This window comes from Mchenga conophoros, linkage group LG7, assembly GCF_057382185.1.
Source record: "Mchenga conophoros isolate Kocher_MC1m ecotype Shallow Benthic linkage group LG7, M_conophoros_male_GT1.1, whole genome shotgun sequence".
Classification (NCBI taxonomy): Eukaryota; Metazoa; Chordata; class Actinopteri; order Cichliformes; family Cichlidae; genus Mchenga; species Mchenga conophoros.
The window spans coordinates 7,723,520-7,750,510 of record NC_140532.1 but is presented as its reverse complement, the minus strand read 5'-3'; the positions used below and the strand labels follow the sequence as shown (position 1 = coordinate 7,750,510).

At 42.5% G+C, this 26,991-nt stretch overlaps 3 protein-coding genes and 1 non-coding gene across 8 annotated transcripts; 3 read left to right on the top strand and 1 right to left on the bottom strand.

Annotated features, from left to right (window-relative positions):
- Positions 1–232: 232 nt before the first annotated feature.
- On the top strand, positions 233–11,162 carry fanci (FA complementation group I). 3 transcript variants are annotated; one of them, XM_085281798.1, is made up of 37 exons: positions 233–565; positions 665–737; positions 894–1,024; positions 1,298–1,451; positions 1,542–1,599; positions 1,866–1,907; positions 2,048–2,171; positions 2,257–2,342; positions 2,471–2,603; positions 2,711–2,788; positions 2,906–3,042; positions 3,888–4,068; positions 4,163–4,250; positions 4,391–4,521; positions 4,603–4,673; positions 4,764–4,878; positions 4,999–5,121; positions 5,488–5,556; positions 5,638–5,739; positions 5,822–6,010; positions 6,153–6,274; positions 6,579–6,740; positions 6,956–7,135; positions 7,238–7,404; positions 7,494–7,564; positions 7,658–7,774; positions 7,852–7,903; positions 8,005–8,132; positions 9,383–9,448; positions 9,540–9,636; positions 9,750–9,934; positions 10,022–10,078; positions 10,157–10,216; positions 10,305–10,379; positions 10,501–10,596; positions 10,686–10,787; positions 11,026–11,162. In XM_085281798.1, exons 1-37 carry the CDS (start codon positions 473–475, stop codon positions 11,086–11,088), a joined length of 3,978 nt encoding a protein of 1,325 aa, XP_085137924.1. In that variant the 5' UTR covers positions 233–472; the 3' UTR covers positions 11,089–11,162. The 3 variants fall into 3 exon arrangements, with proteins under 3 accessions (XP_085137924.1, XP_085137923.1, XP_085137922.1); XM_085281797.1 differs by lacking the exon at positions 11,026–11,162 and having other exon boundaries at positions 2,474–2,603; positions 10,686–10,943; XM_085281796.1 differs by lacking the exon at positions 11,026–11,162 and having other exon boundaries at positions 10,686–10,943.
- Positions 10,376–23,092, bottom strand: polg (polymerase (DNA directed), gamma). Of its 3 annotated transcripts, none has more exons than XM_085281799.1 (23): positions 23,028–23,092; positions 21,861–22,458; positions 21,481–21,676; positions 21,188–21,385; positions 20,938–21,084; positions 20,745–20,824; positions 20,452–20,634; positions 20,224–20,366; positions 16,065–16,188; positions 15,749–15,970; positions 15,501–15,618; positions 15,175–15,258; positions 14,958–15,071; positions 14,709–14,869; positions 14,581–14,634; positions 14,378–14,495; positions 14,147–14,282; positions 13,807–14,053; positions 12,744–12,866; positions 12,445–12,613; positions 12,066–12,274; positions 11,823–11,983; positions 10,376–11,268 (listed from the first exon to the last, which is right to left on the bottom strand). In XM_085281799.1, exons 2-23 carry the CDS (start codon positions 22,430–22,432, stop codon positions 11,204–11,206), a joined length of 3,624 nt encoding a protein of 1,207 aa, XP_085137925.1. In that variant the 5' UTR covers positions 22,433–22,458; positions 23,028–23,092; the 3' UTR covers positions 10,376–11,203. The 3 variants fall into 3 exon arrangements, with proteins under 3 accessions (XP_085137925.1, XP_085137927.1, XP_085137926.1); XM_085281801.1 differs by having other exon boundaries at positions 21,188–21,355; XM_085281800.1 differs by lacking the exon at positions 23,028–23,092 and adding an exon at positions 22,814–22,964.
- Positions 23,093–23,284: 192 nt separating this feature from the next.
- On the top strand, positions 23,285–23,357 carry trnar-ucg (transfer RNA arginine (anticodon UCG)). The gene has a single exon. It is a non-coding gene; the product is annotated as a tRNA-Arg (tRNA).
- Positions 23,328–26,358, top strand: LOC146569471 (Golgi apparatus membrane protein TVP23 homolog A-like). Its single transcript, XM_085281802.1, has 6 exons — positions 23,328–23,797; positions 25,293–25,437; positions 25,527–25,616; positions 25,710–25,835; positions 25,919–26,047; positions 26,149–26,358. Exons 1-6 carry the CDS (start codon positions 23,718–23,720, stop codon positions 26,173–26,175), a joined length of 597 nt encoding a protein of 198 aa, XP_085137928.1. The 5' UTR covers positions 23,328–23,717; the 3' UTR covers positions 26,176–26,358.
- The last annotated feature ends 633 nt before the right edge of the window (positions 26,359–26,991 follow it).

Here is a 26,991-nt window from a genome sequence, read left to right as displayed (position 1 = left end):
TGAAGTGATGACTGTTTTCCGCCAAATGTAAGTTTGATCAAACTACTCCTTCCGTTCAGATATGAAACTATATGGAAATTGTGTTATGCTAGCATATTATTCCAAGTTACTGGAAAACTATTTTTTTTACATTATACGCATTTTGCCGTACAGGGGAATGTGACCTGGATTATAACGTGATTGAGGGAGTCTGAGTTGAACATGGCAACCACAAAGCAAAACAGGAAGTGTCGTCTGGCGGGAAGTTCGCTTGAAACTTTTTAGAAACACAACAGCGATAAAGTTATAATATTACTGAGTAATTTACCTTCAACTAATTTAAACAGGATGCCCAGGATTAAATGCAACTAGATAATCGATAAGTAGAAGTAAAATAAAAATAATAACGTTCATAAACTTACTGAGATTTACGAGATAGATTTCTAGCTTATTCTACAGTTGCTAGCCACTTGTGTCAATCTGTGGGTGGACAATGAAAGCAGAAATGGATAAAATTGTCTCACTGTCAGATGAAGAAAATATCCCCGAACTACAGAAATACCTTTCAACCCTGACCGATGACCAGGTAAGTTATTTTACAAACTAAGGGCGACACATTTGGAATTCCAAAGTCATGTCTGTTTTACCTATAAAATACTCTTACTATCTATCACACAATGTTTAGCTCACCAACACGATTACCAATAGTGCACTGAAGGGCAAGAAGGTTGGGACCATAATAAAAGGCATATTTAAAGGTTTGTACACATTCATTCTTGTAAGTGAAACATCGCAAGATAGCTAAGGTAATATAATTCACTCATACACCATGTCAGAATCATTTAACATATATGCATAACTTCTGCTTGATGATAAGGTATGTAATAAATGTATAGTTTGTGCTTGTTGTTTAGGTTCTCCACCCAGCTCCACTGCTGGGGCAAATCGTAGACTTCTCCTGTATCAGCACTGCATCCCTCTGTGTGAGTCTGGGGATCTTCAGACTGAGGTGGCAGCAGATATCATTGGGTTGCTTATGCTGGAGGTATTTATGTTATACAGAAGTTATTATAGATTTGATGTACGCTATATCCAAATATGTTGATTTCATGTAACTGGTTGATTAAATCAAATAAGTGTGTTTTGGAACTACGCTTTTGGGTCTACTTGATTTTTGTGCTTGTAACAGGTTTTTTTTGTCCTGATCTGACTTGCAATCCTATCATTTATAACTACTTGAATTAGATAAGTAGAAATATATTGTGACACTTTCTTTTTTTCATATGAATGAGAATGATTGTTTTAATCTAATACACAGACTCATACACTATCCGGGCCATCTCTTGCAACACTGGGGTCTCTTTTTGTTGATGCCATCAAAGTGGGGAAAATGAGCAGTGGGAAATCTCTGGAACTGTTTCCTACAGTTCTTACTGCACTTGCAGCATGTGAAGCCTTGTCTTATGGCAAAGGTACTTTGTGATCAACATTGTTGTCTAACCTAATATCACATATGTCACAATCTATAAGGTCTAAAACACAATTTTTTATTATAACTTTAGGGGAACTCAGTGGTGAGGAGTATAAGAAGCAGCTGATTAACAGCCTCTGCTCGAGCAGGTGAGGACATGTCGCATTTGATATATATAGTGATATGCTAATATATATTGTAGTATTTTGGCAGTATTTTATTATTTAGATGCCTTCATGCCTAATTTATTAGAAATTACATGGTCATGTAATGAAAGGGATTATGATGAAGTACCTCAGTGCCAACGTCTTATGTTCTGTTTTAGTCCAATTACCAGTTTGTGATGTAGAGATGAAATGATTTGCAGATGACTGAAAAATATTTTTATTTACATTACATGGTCTTTTTCATGCAGATGGGATCCACAGTGTGTCATCCACTTGACAACCATGTTTAGGTAGGACTTTGTTATTTTAAGTTCATTGCATGCTTTAACATATTTCTGTTTCCATCATAATAGAATTTATTTCAATATTGGTGTATTTTACATTTTTTTAGTTCCTTTTAAAATGTTTTACTGTGTCTGCCTCATTTTAGGGATGTGCCTTTGTCATCAGAGGAGTTGCAGTTTGTGGTGGAGAAAGTATTGAGGATGTTCAACAAACTAGATCTGCAGGAGATCCCGCCGCTGGTTTACCAGCTGCTGCTTTTGTCTGCAAAGGTGTGTGACAGTGTGTCTTCAACAACACATTATGTTTCTGTTTGTGTTAGTCATCTAAATGCCGGTCTTGTTCTTTGTCTGTTAGGGTTGTAAGAAACAAGTCCTGGACGGAATCGTAGGTTATTTTAAGGAGCAGGACGCTCGCCAAGAAGAGGAGCAGAAACATGGAGAGTGAGTGTTTCATATACTGCAAGTGGGATTTACTATAGTCACAATACATCTTTCTGTAAACTTTCCATTTACTGACTGTCTGTTTTTTTGTTTGTTTGTTTTTTTTAACTTGTACATCCGCTTCTCAGCAGCCTGGATCTAGAGGTTCAGTCTATTCCACAGGACCAGCTAAGGCATGTAGAGGGCACTGCTATCCTCCACATAGTCTTTGCTATAAGACTAGACCATGAGCTTGCAAGGGAATTTCTTAAAGGCTTTAAGGTTATGTATAATATCGCTCATCTGTTTGTTGTTTTAATAGTTTGAGAATTGTTTGTTATATTTGTACGGATAGTCTGTGTCATAGATATTGATTTTCATTTTGGCAGACATCGTATGCAGACTTGTGTCCTTTTAGTGTTGCCCTGTTGCTCTCAGTGGCACGTATCCAGCGTTATGAAGAGCAGGTTAGAAATCTACACTACACACTACTTCCCGTACTCAGTAGAGTCTTAATTCATGTTATCTTTCCTATTCATTTGTGTTAATCATTTCATTTTTGATGATGATGATTTTTTTGGAAGGTACTTGAACTTTTGAAAGGGGCCATCATCAAGAGCTTCAAGGACGAGCAGCTACAACAGGGGTCAAAGTTACTACAGGACCTCCTACCCGGGCACTGCAGTGTGGCTCAGATGATACTGGATACAGTCCAGAACAGGTAAGAAGAGCAAAATGTTGATTTATGTATTCTATTTGATACCTTCAACAGAAAAACTTGATGTGTTTCTTTCTCCATGATTTCTTTCAAAATAAGGTAATGCCCCTCTGTGGCAGCTCGTGGTCTGTGGTGCCGATGCAGGGGAGGGGGACGCACCTGAGCGGCATCTGCAATCACCTCTCTCCAGCATAAAGAGTTTGTTCTGGGTGCTGTCAGTTGTTGTTGGTATGTGTCAGGCTGTGAGCTGCAGAGCTCACAGCCTGCCAAAACCCAGGAGGGGGGCCACGGCAGACCCAGGACCAGAGCTGACAGCCACACAGCGAGAGCAGGCGGCAGTGTCACGCCGCCAACAGGAAGAACTCCAGGACCGGATCGAGCGTGGGGTGCAGGTGATTGAGAATCTTGGATCTGGTCCTGGCTGACACCGCCGCGACCCCCACCAGCATTCCCCGACGGCATGGGAGTGGAGGAGGGCCGGGCTGTTCAGGCTCCCCGGATAAAGGCACTGTAGCAAGCACACGGTGACATGTACATGCTGTTCAGCATACTTTATTCACCACTTTTCTCGCGGTTGCTGTACACACACACACACACACACAGTCAGCTGCAGCTCCGCAGCTCACAGCCCAACACATACCAACAACAACAACTGACAGGACCCAGTACAGACTCTTTATGCCGACGAGGTGTGATTGCGGATGCCCCTCAAGTTTATCCGCCTCCCCTGCAGCGGCACCGCAGACCACACCGCGCTACACCCTCAACAAAAATAAATGACATGGTACAACACAAACAGTATTTGTATTTTAACCTCTCACATGAGGTCTACGTTTCCATCCGTATAGTGTGTTCGGATGGGATCATGTTACCCAAGGGCTAGTGCAGCTGGGCTTCTTCCTGATGGATGCATTTGGACCCAAACCTGGACCATTTGGCAAGACCACAGAAGGCTCTCTAGCTGTAGCCCGAACACCAACTCAACAAGCGTGTAAGCTAGGAGGACAGGTGCTACTCCAGGGCTTTAAGGTAACATTTTTTGTTAAAATTTTATGCTATGAAGTATTGTAAATAAAGGATTTTCAATGTCATGCAAATATTGTGTATTTTATGTCTTTAACAGATGCATGAGCCTATCAGGGGAGAGATATTGGAGCAGGTCTTAAATCGACTAGTCACAAAGACAGCCTCACCTGTCAGTCATTTCTTAGGTAACACAACCTCTAGACAGCAGGGTTAAGTTATAGATGCACAGCAGCATTTTTTGACTTTATAGACTATGATTTGACAGTTTTTGTTTTGTTTGTTTTTTTTTTATTCTTGTGTTTTAATGTTTTTTTTTCTTCTTCAGACCTTTTCTCTGATATTGTGGTCTCTGCCCCAATGATCCTTCTGGAGTCATCCTCTAAGGTGACAGAGACGTTTGACCACTTGTCATACCTGCCTTTGGCCACCGTTCAAGGTCTACTCAAAGCTGTCCAGGTACCTAAACAGGCCAACAGATACACATAAATGCTCTAGAGGTTTCTATTGTGTAATCGTTGGTTTCTGTTTAATCTTCAGCCCCTGCTCAAGGTCAGCATGTCCTTAAAAGATGCTTTAATTTTAGTTCTTCGCAAGGCCATGTTTTCCAGGTTTGTGTTACTTTATTCTTAACACAGCTTTAAAGTGCAATTAAAGAAGGGTGGCTTATACTAACCAACCCCCTTACTTGACTCTACTAGCCAACTGGATGGTCGGAAGTCTGCAGTTACAGGCTTCTTGTTGCTTCTGAAGAACTTCAAAGTGTTGGGCAGCTTGGCCTCGAGTCAGTGTAGCCAGGCAATCTCCTCCAGTCAGGTACAGTTGCAGTAAAACTCTGTATACTTTACATACTTGATTCTAGAAAGTGTGCTAGAAACACTCTGCAGGTGTGGAACCGTCTAATTTTTTGGTTTGTCTTTCTGTTACAATTCATAGATCCAAGTGGATGTTCACTCGCGATACAACTCAGCTGCCAATGAAGCATTCTGCTTGGAGATCCTCAGCAGTCTGCGTCGCTGCCTCAGCCAGCAGGCTGATGTGCGCCTCATGCTCTATGAGGTCAGAAGCATTTTTTTAATGTCATGTCTTATTATGTTTATCAGTGTGAAGAAAGGGCTAGAGACGTGAACCTGGGATAGTTAGTGGATACATTTTACAAAGGGTGTTGAATATGAAGCTGGCAGGCATAAGAAAAGAGAAATACTACAGAGAAGGTTCATAGATGTAGTGAAGGAGGACATGAAGGGGGACGGTGTGAAAGAGGTGGATGCTAAGATGGAGACAGATGATCTGCTGTGGTGATCCCTAAAGGGAAAAACGAATCTGAGTTAACCTCTACTCTTTCGTTATTTATGTGTATAGATATGGTTTAGCTGTAAAAATGTTACTTTCATACTGAAAAAGAAAATTCTTGTGGTTTTTAAGGGTTTTTTTGATGTTCTTCGTCGTAACTCGCAACTTGCAAGCTCCATCATGCAGACCCTTTTGTCACAGGTATGTATATGTATGAGTTAACTGCATGCTGTCTTAGTTATAATGGACGTGATGATGTATCAGAAGCTTGCTTGTCCTTAGCTGAAGCGGTACTACGAGCCTGAACAAGACCTCCTGCCCCCAGTGAAACTGGAACCATGCATCACTGCTCACGGAGACCAAGTCTACCTCCAGGAGCCTCTGGTACTCTTGTGTGCACTGTACCATATTTGCAAGTTGTTTTATTTCGACTGATATGCGAGCTATAAATAGTGTTATGTTTCAGGCCCATCTGCTGAGCTGTACTGTACATTGCTTGATGTGGCTGCAAAACACACGCCAGTCAGCCAACCCCAATGGCGATGACAGTGATGGTGATGAGGAAGAGGAGGAAGGATACCGGTCGGACCTACATGCTATTCTAGAGAGTATGACAAGACGCATGATCAAGTGCGAACTAGAAGACTTTGAACTGGTATGTCTTGAGATCAAGAGCAAGCAGCTTCTTTGTCCTTAGCAGATTTCAGATTATTCTGCTCTTCCTTGCTTTTACGTTGGCTCTGAACCTTGGTCTGTTCCAATATTGCTAAGTCTTATAATGTGTGTATACTGATCAGGACAAGTCGGCTGAGTTTTCAATGGGATCCAGTGTTGGAGTGAAGAATAATATCTATGCTGTGCTGGTGATGGGAGTGTATGAGGTCCTCATGGAGTACAACTTTATCAAAGCCAACTACAGGTAACAAGCACCTGTTTTTGAATTGTGCATTTTGAGAAAGTGTTGTTGTGTTACACAGTTGAATTTATAAACCCACAGCAACTGTTCAGGTCACTACGTTTACTGACTGATACACAGAGCCAGCACTCCCCCTATAGCTGATTTCATTGAAGTAACACAAAAATACTTGGATCTTTACCAAAATAAAAGTTTAACAAAGTTAATCATCCTAATTTAATTATGCATCATACAAAACATATGCCATATTATGCAGCGAGGATTTCTTTTTATAATTTACCATTGTATCTTCCCCCGTTTCTTGCAGTAAAAGGTGCTTTGAGGAGATCATCGAGCTGTTCAGCCGTTACCACAAGCTGTCTGAGATCCTGAAGGAGAAGTCTGGAAAGGGTCGGGTGCCCTCACACAAGACCCCCCGCAGTTTATTCTCAATGGGCATCATATCAACATCAATCACTGTGCTCTTCAGGTAAATGGTTTCTTTAGCGTTGCTTACATGGACTACTACTAGATCTGTGGAATTTAATAAAATCAGTTATTTATAGTTTGCAGCTAATTGTAGGCACTCTGATTGTTTAAATCTATTCATTAAAATGCTAATTAGAAATACTATGCAAACTTGGAAAGTCAAATTCCATGGATAAGAATTAGAAATGGTAAATCAGATCAAATCTTCTTTTGCAGGGATAACACTCAGAGCAGAGAGGAGGCTCTCTCAGTACTTCGTTCAAATGGAGAGTTTGTGCGTTATATACTGAGCGTGGTTGTGCAGAAGATCCAGCAGCTGGATGAAACGGGACACACAGACGGCCCAGATGGACAGAACGCAGACAAGACTTTCCGCTTCCTCTGTGACATGACCAGGTAGAAATCTCTTGGGCTAAATGACAGCACACGATTTGTTTATTATAATACTTATAGGACCAAAAATGAGAATAAACGATCTCTGTCTATGTCTCTTTATAGTGTCCTGATGTGGCGTTACACGAACATCCCCAGCGTGGTTGAGGAGGGGGGAAAGAAGGAGAAGCGCTCCAGTTTGTCTCAGCTGTGTCTGGAGGGTTTGCTCAGGATCTTCACAACCTGCCAACAACGCTACCCAAACAAGATGGCCCAGCTGCTCTCTACCATGGGTTGGACAAGCAGTGAAAAAGCAGTACATTTTGTAGCAACAAAAAATATACAGGAATTAATCATTATGTGTTTCTTTGAAATGATGCAGAAAATGGCACAGAGCAAGATGACGAAGGCGATGTTGTAGAGATGAACTACTTTTACATCCGACAGTTTCAGGTGCTTCTGATTTAACACTAAATAATACAAGAAAACTGTGTTTATTAAGTATGACATGTTTGCTAAAATCCAGTTTTCTTTGCCCGTCAACAGAGGGCGCTGTTCACACAGTTAAGTGGCGGTGAGGAAGACTTTAACAGCAAAGAGGCTCAGCTTCTGATCAGCATCCTAAGCGTACTCTCGCGCCAGCTAAAGCCCTCCTCCCAGCAGGTAAATTTATTTTTAAATGCACTCCACCGAACAAATTAACATACTCCTGTTCTAATTCACTATTATCTAATTAACAGTTTGTTCAGATGATCACGTGGACTGTGAAAATCTGCAAAGAGACCAGTTTTGGTAAGTTATAGTTTACTTAACCTCTGTGTCTATATTAGGTGCATATTAGGTGCCATTTCCTGATGTGTGTGTATGTGTGTGGGGGTTTTCTCTCCCTTTAGAGGATTCTGCCTTCTGTAAGGGGCTGCTCTCTCTCCTCTTCAACCTTCATGTTCTTTATAAGAGTCCTGTAGGCCTACTGCTGGAGCTCTGCCAAGACATCCACAGCGTACTGGGAGATATTGATCAGGTACGAACAATTTTTCTTTGCAGTGTTCAGAGCACAATTTGGCATTAAACTATACTGATACTGTTATTACTGCAACTCATTTAATTATATAAAACTGCACACACAGCTAGAGTTGATCGACAGACTATATTGCCAAAAGTATTCATTCACTCATCCAGATCATTGAATTCAGGTGTTCCAATCACTTCCACGCCCACAGCTGTATGAAATCCAGCACCTAGACATGCAGACTGCTTCTACAAACATTTGTGAGAGAAAGGGTTGCTCTCAGGAGCCACCCGTGCAACAAGTCCAGCTGTGAAATCTCCTTGCCAGCATATATTCAATTGTGAACTGTTACTGGTGTTTTATCAAAAAATGACTGGGATTGGGAAGTAGTTGGCCACGTAAAATCATAGAGCAGCGTCAGCGGATAATGAGGCACATAGTGCGCAGAGGTCGGCAACTTTCTCAACATTGATCACTACGGACCTCCAAACTTCAGATAAGCTCTGGAAGATTTGTAGAGAGCTTCATGGAATGGGTTTCAGTGACCAAACAGCTGCATCCAAGCCTTACATCACCAAGTGCAATGCAAAGCATCATATGTAGTGGTGTAAAGCACGTCACCACTGGAATCTAGAGCAGTGGTGACGTGTTCACTGGAGTGACAAATCAGGCTTCTCCGTCTGGCAATCCATCAGACAAGTCTGGGTTTGGCGGTGGTATGGTGCATGCCAAGACATTTTAGACAGTTTCATCCTCCGAACTTTTTGGGAAAAGTTTGGGGCTGGCCCCTTTCTGTTCCAGCATGACTCCATACCTGTCCATAAAGGCATGGATGAGCCAGTTTGGTGAGAATCTGACTGGCCTTCAGAGTCCTGACCTAAACCCAAGAGAACATCTTTTGAATGAATTGGAGCAGAGATGGCGAGCAGGCCTTCTTGTTCAACATCAGTGTCTGACCTCACAAATCCACTTCTGGAAGAATGCTCAAAATTCTTATAAACATACTCCCAAACCTTCTGAAAGCCTTCTCAGATGAGGTGAAGCTGTTATAGCTGCAAAGCTGGGCCAACATCATTTCAGACATTATGGATTAAGAATGAAATGTCACTCAAGTTCATATGAAAGAATTTAATGATCAAACAAGTTAAACAAGACTATTTTAAATCCAAGTTTCTTTCCCACAGTACACTGATGACTGTAACCTTCATACACCCACATTAAAGTGCATTTGTGAACTGATTTCTTTTGTTTTCCTGTCTCAGGATGTGGAGGTGGAAAAGCAGTCCAATTTTGCCATTGTCAACATGAAAACTGCTTCAACAGCAGCAGTAAGTGTTGGTTTTCTGACTGACTGGCTGTGAGAGTTATGCCTTTGCTTATCCTGCTCACCTTCTTCTTCATGTTAATGTCTTGTCCCAGCTGCTGGTCCTGTCTCAGGTTGACAGAGTGCTTGATGAAGTGGACTGGCTTATTGCCAGGAAGAAAAGTCAGACAGCTTCTGACAAATTGGGCTGTGGTAAGAAGCCTTTCACACTGATGCTCACTTTGATTAATGCTGAGGAGGAAGAGATGCATTTGTCAGCAAGTGGGGCTAAAATGCAAGTGATGCTGTGTTTCATAAATGTGTAGGTGAAGCCACACAGACTGCAGGTCGGCAGGACCCAGTTGAGAAAGCAGTGACGCTGCAGCTTGGGACTCTCTTAACAGCGCTAAGTGAGCTGGTCCAGACGGCCTTGCTGCTGGGCACCTGCACCGTTACACTGTTAAGAGAACTGACCCGCACGTATACCATCCTCACCACGCTGGTCAAATATGTGTGTATTTGTCAACTTGATGTTCTGAGTGAAAATGTCAGGGCAGCTTGCAGAGTGTAACATTACATTATCTTCATTTTACTTTAGTATATCCAGGTGTGTGCCAGCCAGCACGGGTCGCTGCCAGCTCGCTTTGAGAAGCTGGTGAGTCCAAGCTACTGTCACCTAGCTCAAATTTTCCTGTATAGATCTAACGTCATACTAACTCTTTCATATTTGCAGGTCAAACTATCTGGCTCCCACCTAACACCACAGTGCTATTCTTTTATCACATATGCTCAGGTATTAGCATGGTTCAGTTTGTCCAGCTCCGTTGCATTAATGTTTTGTTGTTACAGAAATGACACAAGATGCTTTTTATTCCTCTTAGAGTGGAGACATCAGTGGTGGAGGTGCAGATGACAAAAAGAAAAAGAGAAGGAATGACGTGAACACCGGTGCTTCTGTAAGGCCTCTTGTAAATTTAATGAATGAGGACTGAACAATACAAATTTTGTTTTTAGAATAATGAAATATATGCATACAAAGAAATATAAACAAGTCTGTTATGTTTTTCCTCTTGGAAGGCAAAACTTTTGCGTGAGACTAAAGCTATCCCCAACCTGATCTTCAGCATTGAGCAGTATGAGAAGTATCTCATCACACTCTCAAAGAAATCAAAGGTTTGTGTAAATATTGAAAAAATATATACATTTTTTTAAAACTCTGCAGGCCTCTGGACACTGTAAAATCTAGCTGCATGTTTTTCCAGGTAAACTTGATGCAGTATATGAAGCTGAGCACTTCGAGAGATTTCCGCATCAATGCCGCTACTCTGGATGCAGCCCTGCAGGAACAGGATGACAGTCAGGTGGTAAGCGCTAGCTCAGCTCCACAGGAGCTTCAATACTGTTCAACATACACAACAGCCTCTTCTCTCCACTTTTACTTTATTATACGAGTCCATAAAACTGACTCCATATCCACACTGTTCCCACGGTTGAAATGTGCATGTAGCTTGATGCTTTGAATGCTCTGAGCTAAAAGTAGATCATTTTTCCCTTCAACACGATCTCTTTGTTTGTTTGTCTTTGTTCTTCCATTGCTCTCAGACCACAGAGTCACAGGACACCACCGAGACACAAGAACCCAAACAGAAGAAGAGGAAACAGTGAGGTCATACTGGGCACCACTGCTACACACACGCACACACGTCCAGACTGCAGCAGCGGGTGAATGGAGTCCTGGCAGTTGTATGTTTGGAATAAAAGCTGTCTGGTCCACAAAGAGCTATCTCCCTTTGTTTAGAGAGCCTTTAGTGATGTCGATGATTTGGTAGATGTCCAAGGCCTCACCTGTGGAAAGTTTGCACACATTATTTAGTATTCTGATTGTGTTCCTCAAGTTCACTTTATCAAAAAGCCTTCTTGCATTTCCAACCACAGTTTATATCTGTCTTTGTCTTGATTACATTAAAATAGTCATTTCTAATTTGGCTTATTTAGAAATTTGAAACTTATTTGATTTACTTCCTTTCAGGAATTCTCGTGATAAACAAGCTGTGCTGTTGATTTTCTTAAAATTCTTGAAGACTAACTGAATACTGTGTGGTCATGCTAAGAGGTGGATTTAATTACTTTCCATATACATTATTGTATTTTAAAGAGATGTTTAGTCCAACTTTTGTAAGGTGTTGTTTTAAAACAAATTGGTCTGTACACGAGCATTTTTGTAGCTTTAAGTGCTAGAGCTAAATTGCATGTTCTTGCGTCTGAATTTGTTACATTTAGATTTTGTAATGAGACAAGCTGTCCTGTCTTTCCTGTGCACTTTGTATAAGAAACATTTGTATAATAAATATACTACTCTTAATGTTGGAAGAAGGCTGGTGATGGTGTGCAGAACTCACCAGGCGGTAGACCATACTTTCGTTCCACACCTGTGGGGTTAGAGGGAGTCACACAGTCCATGTTGACCTCCTTCCTCAAACACTGATCAATGTCAACTGCACTGAAGAAGGCTACAGACTGGGGAAGGTCCTGCATGCCTAAAGCATGAGCAAACATACTCCTGCAGGAAGAGAAACACAGTAACCATCCATTATAGAGCACACAGTTTGTCAGTGAGAATATACGGTCAGCTAAGAGCACACCTTGTAAGGAGGTTTGTGATTTGAAGTGCCAGAGCTGCTCGGTAACAGTCTTCACTGCGGACCAGGTACCGCACCTCATCATGGATGCTGATGCAGAAGCGGCCATCAATGTTATACTCCTCAATGAGCCACTTCATGACCACCAACATCAGATGGAGGTAGTCCACTGCAGAGCTCTGAACCACCCAGTTCACTCTGCTGGTGATAAACTGAAAGGAGACATTAATGAAGAGTTTATTTTGCCATTTAGAGCACTCTGACTGACCTCTTGAGTAATGCATTGGTCGTTTGTTGTATTGGCAAAACATGCATATCCCTTTAAATACTCAGATTAAATCATATATATATTATACTCCTGTTGCCAGCTTTAGTCAATCACCTCATCTTTAACCGCATTGGGCTCCAGTGCTCTGCTGATCCTGCAGCCTAGAACAGGAGTGGCCGGGTTCTTTGAATGGGCTATACTCTCCAGCTTATTGAACATGTCCGACTCAGTACCTCCAGCCCACAGACGCTTCCCAACAATATCCCATCTTTTCCGTCGAGAACTGAGATGGTGTCAGGAGCACAAAAAAAGCAAAATTAAAGAGGAGAGCACCTGAGAGGAGGATATTCAGGGACAGTAAATGGGTTATTGCAAGCCAGGCACTTGTGAATGTTTGTATTTTGCGTTCTCACGATTGTGAAGCCACTCTAGTGATCCTCCGCAATTCTTGGAGGGAGACGCTTCCATCTTCCTCCCGCTCCACATCTATACCCAGTTCATTCACCAGCCACTCGCCGTCCTCTGACAAATGATATCTGACAAATACAAACACCTGTCTTTTTATAGCAGATTACCACCTTAAACATTGTGCAGTAGAACAAAAACAGAAGAAAACCATTAATCAACATATAAACATTACCTGATGCTGCTGAAGTGAAGCAGAGCAAAGTTACGCAGGTTTAATTAGAGACACAGTTAAGTGTTTTGCAACTTTGCAAAATTTTAAAAAGTTTAAATGTCTTCAATATTGAACAGCAGAAATGAGGCTTTCTTGTCGGAAGTCAAATTTAAATTAAAAAAAACAAAAAACAGCGGCCGACAGCGCTGTACATAACGGTAGACTTGTGCGTAATAAGCAAGCGAATAATGCAGAAAACAGATTTTTAGATAAGAAACTGTTCTTGAAGTGCACTGAGAGAGAGAGAGCTGTGCACGAAGTGTCATTTTACCGTGGCGGAAGCAAAACAGCAAAAGTAAGAGGGAATACATGACGATGTTTATGTGAAGCGAAATGTGAAGCGTAGTTTGGATCTTCTTTTGCTGCTGGTTCAGTCAAATTTGGTTGGAGAGAGACAAAGCCTACAGCTCCAGAATCTACCGCAAAAAAAACCCACGTAAACACAATGCACGGACCCACCGACGCATCAGAATCTGTGAGCTGTCGGCATGACGGCGTGTACGTGCAGTCGGGTGAGAAAGCCAAAATCTCACTGATTCTTATCCGTCGGCGGTTCCGCACTTTGTGTTTAGGTCTTCATGCTGAATCCGTGTACCTGCTCTCATTTGCGTTTTTAGCTGTTTGGTGGTTGTCAAAATTTTGTGAGGTTTAACCTGAGATTCTGGCGTTTCGGACAAAATAAATTTATATTTAAGAATCAATTCAGGATTTTAATGAATCGTTATCGCGTTATTCAAGCTAGAATCGAGTTTAATCGGAAAACTGATGATCAAAACCCACCCCTACGTTGAACTTACCTGCGTATACCTTTTGTTAGGGCATACATCTGTCTGGCCTTACTGGCAGCTTCTGTCTGACTGAGGCGGTGGTTGAACTGCATGAGCAACCTCTCAGCAAAGGGCTGCCCTGCGCCATATATGCGTCCATAGTTAAACACCTTTGCGTGCTCTCGGCTGATGCCCACAGTATCAGCGGTACGGCTGTGCAGGTCAGTGCCTTCACTCTTTTTTCCCTGGAGGGTCATCCAGCCAAATGCTGTACAACCTAAACCACAGAGAGACATATGCAGCATTATCATTAAAGGAAGACACATAAAGTCTCCTTCTGTAGATTTCTTTAGAACCAAACCTGTCATACCGTGCATGCCTGCAAAGTGAGCCTCTCCAAGCACTGCGGCAATCCACAACTCTTGTGAATCTACATCTGCTCCTATCAGGTGATATCCAGGTGGTACCTGCACCATGGCCTTTAGCTCACTGCCTACCCGATCCCGCTGTTGACACAGAATAAAGCCCATACAGAATTGCTCTAGTGTCTGGTCAGTATTTTCAGACTTATCCAGATTAGCGTGTCGGCTCTGCTTCTTACCCGTGCATTACTGGCAGTCAACCACGTCGGCTCCACAGCTCTACGTGTTACCGTTCCAGCAGTAACGACCTGAGGTAATATGGCACCATACTGGCCCTCCTCATCAAAATCTTTGTGTCTTTGGGGAAATGTTACATTCATTACCCTCATTACTTTATCTCTAATCAATCAATCTTTTCTTTTTTTAAAAATATTAGACAAACCTGCTGACAGAACGGGGAAGCTCTACTTTTCTGAGCCACAGCACCATCTGAGAACTACGAGAAGACCTTTTAGCATTACTAAAGTTTATTTGTTATTGAATTACTTTGATTAACTCTGATGGGAGTACCTTATACGTTTATGGGCATTCCTCCAGAAAGACATCATTTTGTTGATTTCCAGAGCTCGTGTTGCATTGGTGCCACCTCTTCCTGCTCTCAGAGTGCCATCCTCCATCTTGGACAGGAAGTCCTTGGAGAACGGACTGCCGACATTGTTGTGATTGCCATCCTTTAAACACAAATAATTGGTCACAAGGTAAAAATAGCTTGGTGGAACAACACTGTGCCTATGATATATATTAATAATATAAATTCACCTTATGAGGTAATTTGAAAAACCAGCAACCTGGTATATCGACATCATTGTAGGGGCCGTTTCCATGGTGATAATGGCAATGACTCCCCTCTTTCATATAATGTGGATCTGTAGACTATTGTTGGTAAAGAATACAAAGTATGTTATAAACAAATCATAGTGAAACACTAAACCTGACACGATAGGTGTAATTTAAACTTACAAGCCTGTGCACTCACCCTGTTTTTGTTCTTCTCTGTACTTTTTCTCATTCTGAGGGCGTTTTCCTCCATCTGGCTTTCCAGGGAACTTAATTCCTCCACCTATACATGACAATAAGAAAAAAACATTATTAAGGTAGATGTGTTATCCGTTCAGAGCACGTAGCCCCGATGAATCAACTCCAACCGCAATCACATGTATTACTGTTGATACTGAAGAAAAGGTCTAAATTTGATGAAAGATTTTTGCAAATTCCAACAGTCTGTAGTGCATGTGGTATCTGTTTGAAGCATGTTGCAATATTCTATGCAAAATTCTCCAAACATGATGATATATTATGTACCTTTGTCCACACCGTGCTGTCTGTTAACATGAGGTCATCTGAAGGGATTGAGTCCAGATAGTCCGGTCGCTCCTTGCTATGCTGCTCACAGTACTCTTTGTACACACTTTCAATAGCTCTGTGAAAAACAACAAAACTTTAATACACTGTTAAAAATCTCCAGCCATCAATGATCGTCCTGCTAAGATCAGGTCATGATGTGAAAGCACCCTGCCATGTTTTTACTTTGAGAGCAGTATGTGATTCACCTGTGGGGACACACGGGCCCGGCGTTTTCCTCCTGGGAATCAAGGTTATCCCTGCGTCCAGGTACCAGATACCCCCACCCGTGTTTCTCTGTGTAATGCAAGGGGAAACCATCCCAAGTCAAACCCATCAGTTTAGGTGTCAGTCGCATTTGCAGGCTGATCAGACTGGCTCCAGGTGACCAGCTGTCGTCAGACATCTTCTCACACAGCTTACGATACCACCTAAAGAAGAAAATGAGGAAAAAGAACTGACTTACACCATCAGTGGGAAACAGAACTGGAAATGGCTCCGTGGTGTGTGTGAGAGCGATCTTACCCTGGATGTGCAGGTAGATGCTGCCTTCTCTTTGGAAGTCGATTCACTGTTTCTTTTAGGTTCTCAACAGCTAGCCGGCTGGGGCGAGGGCCTTCCATCTCTTCTTCAGATGGTGGACCTGGGTCTAATATAACACAACTGAATTATCTGTTACTTTATTAATAGTCTGTGTGCACTGTAGATATTAGGGGTGCAACGATACTCGTATCGATATTGAACCGTTCGATACAGTGCTTTCGGTTCGGTATGCATATATATGAACAATACAAAATTTGTAATTTATTTTATCAACTTTCCTTCTGACGATGCTGTCTGTGTTGAGCGCTCAGTTAATCTGTGTTCGACTACTCCGCCTAGGCTGCACTGTCGAGTGCAGATCCACTGAGCGTTCAACACAGACAGCATCGTCAGAAGGAAGAGCGCAGAGCAAGCGTTTGGAATTATTTTGGTTTTCATGTGAAGTATGACCCTGAAGGTAAGCGCGTCATGGACTAAAGTAAAACAGTATGTTGGATGTGCCACGCAATGCTCAATTACATGGGTGGGAACTAGTGTGTTAGCGCAGTTAGCTCGTTAACGTGTTGGCCGTCTAGCCCCATGCAGGGGTAGCTCGTTAACGGAGATTTGCCGTGTTGTGGCGTTAACGTCATTTCAACGAGATTAACGCTGACAGCACTAGTGGGAACACAACGAATATGACTGCACATTTACGCCGACATCATCCTAGTGCAAAGACAAGTGGAAGCACAAAAAACAACAAGCATGCATGCTACAAACTTTACCCGAGTCATTTAGACCGCCGTTAGCACATGATTCTCCTTATGGGGACCTGATATGTTTAATATTGTGGCGAGCTCAGACAAGGAGGAGACGGAGGTATCGTTTGGTCTTGCTTCCCGTGAGCTAGCCAGGGAGCACCGCCGTTTATTGACATCTGCAGAAGAACACTGCCGCTAGCTAACTGCTCAGCGCGGCAACAGCACAGCAACAACAACAACAACACACAGGGCGCCCTCTGACCCCGGAAGGACACACCGTCGCAGCGAGAGGGCGTCACCCGTCACTATGGCAACATAAACAAAACATAACTGTACAAACAGAACCCCGAACAGCCCTGACCCGCTACACAGCCCCCACCTAAGGGGTCAGTCGTCCCGACCCCATTGCCGCACACAAAGTCCTGCAAATGTCCAGGTGCCTTCTTTTGGCGCACCGGCCGGTCACGACCGGCGGGGGAAAAGTCACTCGGGTCAGAACATGGGGTGCCACCATCATCCCACTTCTGACACCAATGTGGCGAGCTCAGACAACGAGGAGACGGATGTGTCGTTTGGTCTTGCTTCCCGTGAGCTAGCCAGGGAGCACAGCCGTTTATTGACATCTGCAGAAGAACACTGCCGCTAGCTAACTGCTCAGCGCGGCAACCGCACAACAACAACAACAACAACAACACACAGGGCGCCCTCTGACCCCGGAAGGACACACCGTCGCAGCGAGAGCGCGTCACCCGTCACTATGGCAACATAAACAAAACATAACTGTACAAACAGAACCCTGAACAGCCCTGACCCGCTACAATATGCTGCTGAGAATATAGCCCAGAAGAAGCGTATAGTATAGCTTTTATTTTGGAAAGAGCCATTTCTCTGTAATAAACTCTCTTTTCCAAAGATGAGTGATTCCTCAATCAGATACAGGTGTTACCACGCCAGATCCGCTGCCCCGAACCGTAATAAGGAAACCTCTGGCAGTTACTTGAAGGTTCCGTAACTGACTCGTAGCCGGCAACAGCTTACTATACAGGTCAACTCCGCTAGCAAAAAGATCGAAGGAGGCGTAGGAAACTGCTTCACCGAACTTTATTTCTTCTCTAAGGCACGAACACCGCGTACAGTGGGCTGAAACAGTTTACTCACAGCGAGCATCGCCGACACAACTCTGGCTGTCGAGGGAGTTATTATATTCCTTTTATTTATTTTCTTTTCGTCTCTTCTGTAGCTAACCGTTACTTTTCCCCTGCTCCGCTCTCTCTCTTCACACACACACCAGGCAGTCCCGCTACACACATCCCGAATACATTTCCCATCAGGCTTCATCCTTAAAGGGCCATGCCTGTAACACAGGGCTTGCAAAATCGCTAGCCCGACGTCCCGGGGCTAGCGATTTTTCCAGTCGTACTACCAAAATCTATCTCTGCCCTGCCCGTCGGGCTATTGTAGGAAGGAGAAATATATGTCAATGCTTTTGCATTCTTTCGGAAATGTAGCTGGGTAATTATGTCATTGGCATCGGTGAGCCACTGTCAATATGTGACATATTGAAATCGCGTTTGAATTTGCGCTTGTTTTTTGCTTTCACTTTACAAATGTCCAGGTGCCTTCTTTTGGTGCACCGGCCGGTCACGACCGGCGGGGGAAAAGTCACTCGGGTCAGAACATGGGGTGCCACCATCATCCCACTTCTGACACCAATGTGGCGAGCTCAGACAACGAGGAGACGGATGTGTCGTTTGGTCTTGCTTCCCGTGAGCTAGCCAGGGAGCACAGCCGTTTATTGACATCTGCAGAAGAACACTGCCGCTAGCTAACTGCTCAGCGCGCAACCGCACAGCAACAACAACAACAACAACAACAACACACAGGGCGCCCTCTGACCCCGGAAGGACACACCGTCGCAGCGAGAGCGCGTCACCCGTCACTATTGCAACATAAACAAAACATAACTGTACAAACAGAACCCCAAACAGCCCTGACCCGCTACAATATGCTGCCGAGAATATAGCCCAGAAGAAGCGTATAGTATAGCTTTTATTTTGGAAAGAGCCATTTCTCTGTAATAAACTCTCTTTTCCAAAGATGAGTGATTCCTCAAGCAGATACAGGGCTTGCAAAATCGCTAGCCCGATGTCCCGGGGCTAGCGATTTTTTTCAGTCGGGCTACCAAAATCTATCTCTGCCCTGCCCATCGGGCTATTGTAGGAGGGAGAAATATATGTCAATGCTTTTGCATTCTTTCGGAAATGTAGCTGGGTAATTATGTCATTGGCATCGGTGAGCCACTGTCAATATGTGACATATTGAAATCGCATTTGAATTTGCGCTTGTTTTTTGCTTTCACTTTGCAATCGCGCGAACTGTGTATAGAGAGCGACAGCACTGATTGGTGAGTGATGATAATTTGCGCACCAATTCCTCTGACATCATCTTATCAATCGTTAGCTTACTATGCAAACATGACAAGTGAAATCTCCCGCAGCAAGCTTAAACATGTGAGAGGTTGATCGCGCAGAGAATCGCTGGGACCAGTCATTTTAAGAAAGGCCCCCATTAGAAGCCATGAGAAATGCAAGAAATGCATTATTGCTCAGTCTGCAATATCTTTCCCAGAACAAACACCAATTGCAAATAACATACTAAAAATAAACCTGAAAAATCTGTTTAGAACAGCGTACTATGTTGCAAAGAGTGAACTACCACTGGCAAAATTTAGCAGTCTTTGCAAACTTCAAAAAGCAAATGGCCTAGATCTTGGTTCCACTTGTTTCTTACCCGTGACTTCAGCGGAAATTTCAAATTCAGGATCTGACACAGACTGATTCATGTCCTACACAGTTCTTACAAGTTCATAGAAATTTCTGTTCAATTAGAACCAAGTATTTGAGTTGATGATTGTAATTTTTATACATGTTGTAATTTGTTTTTCAACAATTTTTTGATTGATGTTTTGTTTCCTTTACAATATTATACATTAAAGTATAATATTGTAAAGGAAACAAAACATCAATCAAAAAATTGCTCTCTTTTTTATTCGGGCTACTTACATTTATTTTGGGCTACCAAAAACTGAAGAGTCCCTGCCCGAAGGGCTACCAGGGATTTTGAAATTTTGAGAGCCCTGAGATATATTTATTTTTTTAATTACTTTTGTTTCAGCAACATTAAATTTAAAAACTGTACTTTTGAGTTAAAATATATATTTATAATTTTAATAAATGACAAATTAAAAAGGCATGAACATTTTTTTTGTATCGAAAAAATATCGAACCGTGACACCAAAGTATCGAACCGAACCGAACCGTGAATTTTGTGTATCGTTGCACCCCTAGTAGATATATCATACCAATTACACAAATATTCTGAATTAGTGTCTGAGCTCAGACCTTCCTCCCAGTCTGGAAGAGGAGTGGCGATTTGTTTGTCATCTGCTTTTTTGGAGCCTTTCTTCTTGCTGGCTGCAACTTTCTTCTGCTTGAACTCCTGCACGTCCCAATCAAGATCCCAAAGCCAGGGGTCTTCTTTGTATCTTAGTATAAACACACAAACCTTATGCAGTGTAAATGCTTTTAAAAGAACCTTCAAAGCTTGACATAAATCAGTGCTGGTCTCACCTGTCATTCTCCAGAAGCTGACATGCATCATCCGCTAGAATCATTAGAGACTTCTTCATCTCTCTCTGAAGCTCTTCATAAACATCTTGAGAATCTTCCAGGTATCGCCCCCAGTTTTGATTGACAGGAAGGTAGCTCACACCCATCTCCAGCATCCCTGCAAGCGTCACTGGATGAGGGCACCTTATAAAAACACAGCAGAGACAACACAATTATACAATGCTGTGTTGTGTACATTTGTACACAGAAGATAAAGATGACTATAAAATAGCTTTGGGTTGGGATTTGCTGACCTCTCCATGAAGAGGGGCAGCTGCTCTGTGAAGACCTCATGTGTGGCCTTAACGTCAAGGGCGCAGTATTGCATTAACTCCTGTAGGTGTCAGCAAAATCACATTTATTTTGCCTAAGTGTCCATTCAGGCCAAATGCAAGATCTAACAAATGGTTCACATTAATCAGACACACATTTTGCCACATATCTGACCTGGAAATTGTTTCTGACATCCGTCATGCTCCCCTTCACAAAGGTCTCTCTGGCTTCTTTCTGCAGTGGCGGCCCTCCCACATACAGAGCATGGACATCAGCCAGGTTGTTAATGCTGCTAATATTCACCCAGTCCCAGGAGCCGATCTGTGCACACAACATCATGTCACACTTATGCCAAGAGCCTTCCAAATACCAAATGATAGCCTCAAAATATTACGTAGGTGAACTGTAGTAGAAAAGGACAAACCATTGGGCCCTCGTGTTTCTTCCCAGCTTTCTTAATGTGTTCCTTGACCTCCTGAAGACCCCTCTTTTTACCCAACTTACTGGCCATCCACAGTGTGCGCTGGAAGCCGGTTAGCCCTGAAATGGCCATGTGAAGGCTCATGGTGTCCATGAAGCGCACCTTTGAACCCTTATGGAAGCGAATACAAACATACAAAAGCTACTGGGCATTATAGTGATTCATACAAAAAGAAGTGACCAAAGGATTTTATAAAGTGAGGAGTAAAAACGACATGTGAGGAATAGGATGTAAACCTTTAATAGGTACTGCTCCTTAATGTGAGCCCGGTCAAAGCTGACATTGTGGCCCACAATCAGTCTCTCCTTCCATTTACCCCCTGGAGGGCGAGCAGAGTTGAAAGGTGTCTCTAGCGGAATGAGATCAGCAAGGGTCAGGTGGTTTGACCAGGAGTATCGCTCTTCAATCAGACGCTTACTGCACCATGAGTACCTAGAAAAATAGGACACAGAGATCACTGAGGCACGTACCAGTTATCTTTAAAACTTTTTATTGTTAGCAATTGTTGAATGGAAGACACAATGTTTTAAGTATGAAACAACTACAACAACATAAGAATAAAGCAAATGAATGGATTGTTCTATACAACCCTGTCCCATTTTTGCTCATTTCTTACCAGTTGGTTGGAGAAACAGCAACAGCCAGAGTGGGACACTGTCCCTCTGTTGTGCACACCTCCACATCAAACACGAGAGCTGACTCATCTGGAAAATCTACTTTCTGACTCTCCCCAGTGGGCCCATAGCGTGTCCAGCCGACCTCCCAGCTCCATTCCTGAGGCATGGGTGGTAGATCTGCCAGTTTCAGCTTGGTGGCAGCCTCAAGGTAGGGAAGGCTCTGTGTCTGGGCCAAGTGACAGAAGTGCTCGTCAATGTCATTGCCATACATTTTGGGGAGTTTCAGGTCGACATCGGGCAACAGTGAGGTGTCCTTTCCCCACAGCTGGTGTTTCTGTAAGTGCCTTATGCTGCGCTGTACAGCCTCCTCTCTGTATTCTGGCTCCAGCCCTCGAAAGATCTGTTCGTGAAGACCTTTTGACAGCATCTGGATGTTAAGGGGGTTCAGGCGGGTTTGTGTGGAGTCCTCGCCCTGAAGTATGTGAGGCTTGGTGGAGCAGAAGCCATGTAGACTCATCCATTGTAAAGAGATACGAGTCCTCTTCAGAGGACAGCGTAACACATGCAGCATCACCTCATGTGGACTTCTCACTCGAGCTGGAAGACATTGATTCAAAACTTAATTGACATGACACTGATCAATCGTGATAAGACAGCGTGACGGAGGCAAACTGAGACGTAATGCAGCTTTATCTAGGCACCACAGAGCCTCTATACACGATTAAATGTGTACTTTCCTACTGCTGAGTGTCTTACAGCCTTCTCTGTGGTTTTGTGAGCCTCTATTATCACTTGCTTGCACTTTGATATTTCACTCAGGTGTTACTAAAATGTGTATAAATTAACTAAACTTTTGCAATAATGCTGCTAGACACAGATGAAACGTGAACTACGTAGCTAATTCTATCATTTTACCCACCGAATGATAAACGTAGAATGCTGGTTGCCTCACCTTTTCATATTATTGTAGCTGTTGCACTACCGACCCTTCAACGCATGTTTACTTGGCGAACACATGACGCTACGCTAACGTTTCAGTAATTTAGCAAAAGGCAGTTTTTAATCTAACTATGTTTTATTACAAAAGCAACCCAGCTGATCTGTTTTATCGTGTTATGTATCCGAAAACATATTTTTGAAATCATTACAGAATGAATTATAGCTACCTTAGCATTCCTTCTCGTGGGGTTGTATGCCTAAAGCCAAACAAATCGTTAGCGCCACCGTGCGGGCTGGATGACTTATTTTTCTAGCAGTGGTATGTCAGAAAGAACTGATTGAATGAACACAGCGGACAGCGATTCGATTACGTAGCATGGATAGCGCTAGAATATTCATTTTAAAAAGTGCTATACACGAATACCACAGGGACTATGAAGAAAATGTTAAAAATGCAAAATACTGATAATGAGAACGCAATATGGGCCGCGTGGCCTAATGGATAAGGCGTCTGACTTCGGATCAGAAGATTGCAGGTTCGAGTCCTGCCGCGGTCGTATATTTTTGTTTGTTTTGTTCATTCGGAATTGCTATTTTAATTGAAGTGTAGCGTAGTTGTCAAAATGTATCGGAAAAACACAAAATATGTAAGGTATGTGAAGAATCAAAGATATTTTAAGCCCAGTTTCCTGATGTGGATTTAAAAAAGTAGCCAGTGTCGCTGTCGGTCTTATTTCACTGCAACACCTGGCTCGTTTCAGTGTTCAAATACAGCCATGCAAAACTGGTATTTGCTTGGTAGATTTTGATTTGTACATATCTAAGATCACGGTGCCAGTGGAGATCTTTTTTGATTATTGTCCTTGTCGAGATTGTATTACAAACCCTCGGGTGATTTAAACAGTTTTTAGCAGACGATGGCGGATGCAACTGAGGATGTCGAGCTGGACTTTGCAGCTGACGAGCAGGAGAGGGCGCGGAGAAGCGCAGTCATAAGGTGCACTGCAGGAAATATCAACACAACAGCTGTTTTATCTTCCATAGTGTCTTTTCAGCTTTGCATTATTAGGTTTTTTGTTTTTTTGAAAACTTGTTGAGCAAAAAAAAAAAAAAAAGCTGGTGCAAATCCCTGGACAGATGGAAAGATCACTGGTACATCTCAGGGCCAACATAGAGACAGGAAACAGTTGACACTCTTACATGATCTAATACTTATTTGTCTTTCCTGAACAGGTTTACTCTTAAAGTTAACTCCATTCTGGGAGAGTGAATGTTGAGTAGCTTCTCCTCAGCTCTGTTGAGAATCATTAAAGCGATGGTTAGGACTTCCAGCCAATCAATCAATCAATCAATCAATTGAAATAGACTATTATGGATTTTAAAATAATATGGTTTTCATCAGTACCCATTTTCAGTTGTATCAACTCTAAAATCAGGAGATTAACTAGGCTAACTAATTATTTTCTTCTTCTATTGTCTCTTTTTTTTGCCATAATTTTCAGGTAACCTATTTGAAAACAGCGTAGTAAAACTGGAAATTCTTTTTTGGTGTGCCACCCCAATATTTTTATTATGGCCACCCCATGAAGCAATTCTGGAGGTGCCCCTGGTCTTCTCATTTGGCAAACTCTAATTTCAGGATTTCAGAGGGTAGAAACATAGTCAACACCTGTTTTTAATCCCGTCCAGCATGTAACGAAAACAGATATTTTCTGTATGCAGTTGTACTTTGGGGGCTGTGTAGCTGATAGAGCTTTAGTTTAAATATAAATCACTAGCTGTTAGAGTACCAGGCATAAAAGTATCAGTTCAGACTATAACAGAACTCATGCCTGGACTCTTCAACACTCAGCTCATTGAGCACATTACAAGTGGACATGAATATGGCAGAAAAATGTGGATAAGCATGCGGAGTGCGCTTTTTACGATGCCATAAAACTAATGTGGAACAGTCTAAAATTTTAGATCAGTAGTAAGTGGTAGAAGAAGGCCTAAATGACCAGAGGAACACCTTCCCACCCGATAAAGGTGATCATGTAACTGGATTCATGAGCTGTCTAAGTACCTAAAATGATGCTTCCAAAGCATACATCCATTTCATCCTGAGGGATCATCAGTGGATACCTCAGTTATGGATCTGAATCTCTTTGCTTGATTTAAGGAAAACAGCTCTGAAGTCATAGAAATCACTAGTAGTGGAAGTTTTTTGTGAAGGTTGAAAAGGCTAAATCTACACAAACAAGTGGTGTCAGAAAAACTACTGGAAACATTAACTGGAGATCACAAAGGTCAAAGCAAATAAATACTAAATTGAAACTGGAGGTGGGATAATGTTTACAGACCTTCTATTCACAGAATAAAACCTATCCTGCAGGTTAACTCATTTTGCATGCACACTATCGTTTTATGTTTCCATACATGCTCACCTGTATCTGTTTGAAAGCTATCTGCTGACACATCAGGCTTCTCGTTTCCAATCCCTACAATTTTAGACACCCCATGGCCTCCTTTTTCCATTTGTTCTTCCGAGTGGTTGCCATCGTTGTCTATCTGCTGTGTGAGTGGATCAGCAAGAGCTTTGCGTCCTGTTTTCTCCTGATCATAGCTCTGCTCTCGTTTGACTTTTGGTCTGTGAAGGTAAGACATCAAACAGTTTGTGTGATCTAGTTACTTTTCTGTGGCTTTCTTTAACTTTGCAGGATTTAATTGCTCACGCTTGTTTTCAGAATGTGACCGGCCGTCTGCTGGTGGGGCTGCGCTGGTGGAATCAGATTGACGAGGATGGAAAGAGCCTCTGGGTATTTGAGGCCAAAAAAGTAAGAGGGTGTTTTGTGCATTTTGAGCAATAAAAATTAGCGATTTTGATGTGTTAACCCTATAGTGTTTGCTTTCTTATCTGTGTGTATAAGTCCCGGAATAGTAACACTGGAACTGAAGCAGAGGAAAGGATATTCTGGCTGGGCCTTATCATCTGTCCTCTCATCTGGACTTTCTTCTTCTTCACCTCCCTCTTCTCTCTGAAGATTAAATGGCTGGTGAGACTCCCTTTGCTTGCTTTTCTGCATATGTGCTAGATTGCATATTGTCTCTCTCAGACTCATCTGTCTGCCTTCCTCAGTCTGTGGTGGTAGCTAGCATTTCCCTCCAAGCTGCTAACCTTTATGGCTACCTACGCTGCAAGGCAGGCGGGCAGGATGGCCATCCTCCAGACAACCGCTCTTTCACGGGACAGCAGCTCCCCCAGCGTGTGAGTGACTGGCTGCATCATGTAGCATCTGCTGTTGTTCTGTTAACATGCCATTTCACATTAATTTTATGAAGTGCATCTATTTTTTTTCTGTCTTTCAGCCAGATATCATCTTTGGAATATTATAATGCCCCCCCCCCCCAACAACACACACACACACTTGTAAGCTGCCTCTTCCCCAAGATTTCCACTTTCCACAGACCGCATGTTCCCAAATGGCTTTGTGTGCTATGTTGAGCTCCGTTTAATGCTGTGAACTGTTTATTGCACATCCTGTCTGTGGATTGGTGTTGCTATGCTTAATAAAAGATAAATCCATATTACAGTTATTGCTCATGATTTAACACCACACCTCAAAGACTGTCACAAGGTAGGCCAAGGCGCATCAGGGTGAACCAAATCAAACTTTTTTATTAATGTTTTTCACACATAACCTATTGGATTTTTGCATTACTAATAAATATTTAATGCATATATACATAATTTACACTGGCCATTATCAGCCAGTTTTAATAGACTGTCTTTTTTTTTAGGCTCAGTGTGCTTGGTCTTTGCATAGGTCAACAAAGTATTTTGAAAAATAAATGACCTAAAATTTGGAAGGAAACTGAAATGCAGAGGGAGTTAGAGTGAAATCAATTATTGAGAGAGGTTGAGTTAACATTATTTGCTGTAAACACAACTAAAGCACATTCAATTTGTGTATTATTTATGGTGTAGTTTAGTTTTAAAGAAGTAAACAAAAAAAGATTTTTAACCGTGTTAGGGAACTGTTCGTTCTGCTTTTGGCCATGGCCCCTGATGCTCATTTCCCACACTTCCCACACAAACCATCAAAGATCCTTTATTGGACCAAGAAAGCTAACCCCTTATTCCAGCCCTCCAAAGACACTCTGCAAAAGGCGCGATTTTTGGTCTGCATCTACGAAAAGCTTCATTTCTGA

Excerpts from the sequence above, each read along its gene's own strand:
- fanci (XM_085281796.1), top strand. The coding sequence starts at position 473 with ATGAAAGCAGAAATGGATAAAATTGTCTCACTGTCAGATGAAGAAAAT. Across the intron at positions 2,604-2,710 it reads AATTTCTTAAAGGCTTTAAG|ACATCGTATGCAGACTTGTG; the intron begins GTTATGTATAAT and ends TCATTTTGGCAG. Across the intron at positions 9,637-9,749 it reads TTCTGACAAATTGGGCTGTG|GTGAAGCCACACAGACTGCA; the intron begins GTAAGAAGCCTT and ends ATAAATGTGTAG.
- LOC146569471 (XM_085281802.1), top strand. The coding sequence starts at position 23,718 with ATGGCGGATGCAACTGAGGATGTCGAGCTGGACTTTGCAGCTGACGAG. Across the intron at positions 25,438-25,526 it reads TTGACTTTTGGTCTGTGAAG|AATGTGACCGGCCGTCTGCT; the intron begins GTAAGACATCAA and ends GCTTGTTTTCAG. Across the intron at positions 25,836-25,918 it reads CTCTGAAGATTAAATGGCTG|TCTGTGGTGGTAGCTAGCAT; the intron begins GTGAGACTCCCT and ends TGCCTTCCTCAG.
- polg (XM_085281799.1), bottom strand. The coding sequence starts at position 22,432 with ATGCTGCATGTGTTACGCTGTCCTCTGAAGAGGACTCGTATCTCTTTA. Across the intron at positions 21,386-21,480 it reads AGGAGCAGTACCTATTAAAG|CTTTTGTATGTTTGTATTCG; the intron begins GTTTACATCCTA and ends AATGCCCAGTAG. Across the intron at positions 16,189-20,223 it reads TCTTCCAGACTGGGAGGAAG|ACCCAGGTCCACCATCTGAA; the intron begins GTCTGAGCTCAG and ends GTGTTATATTAG.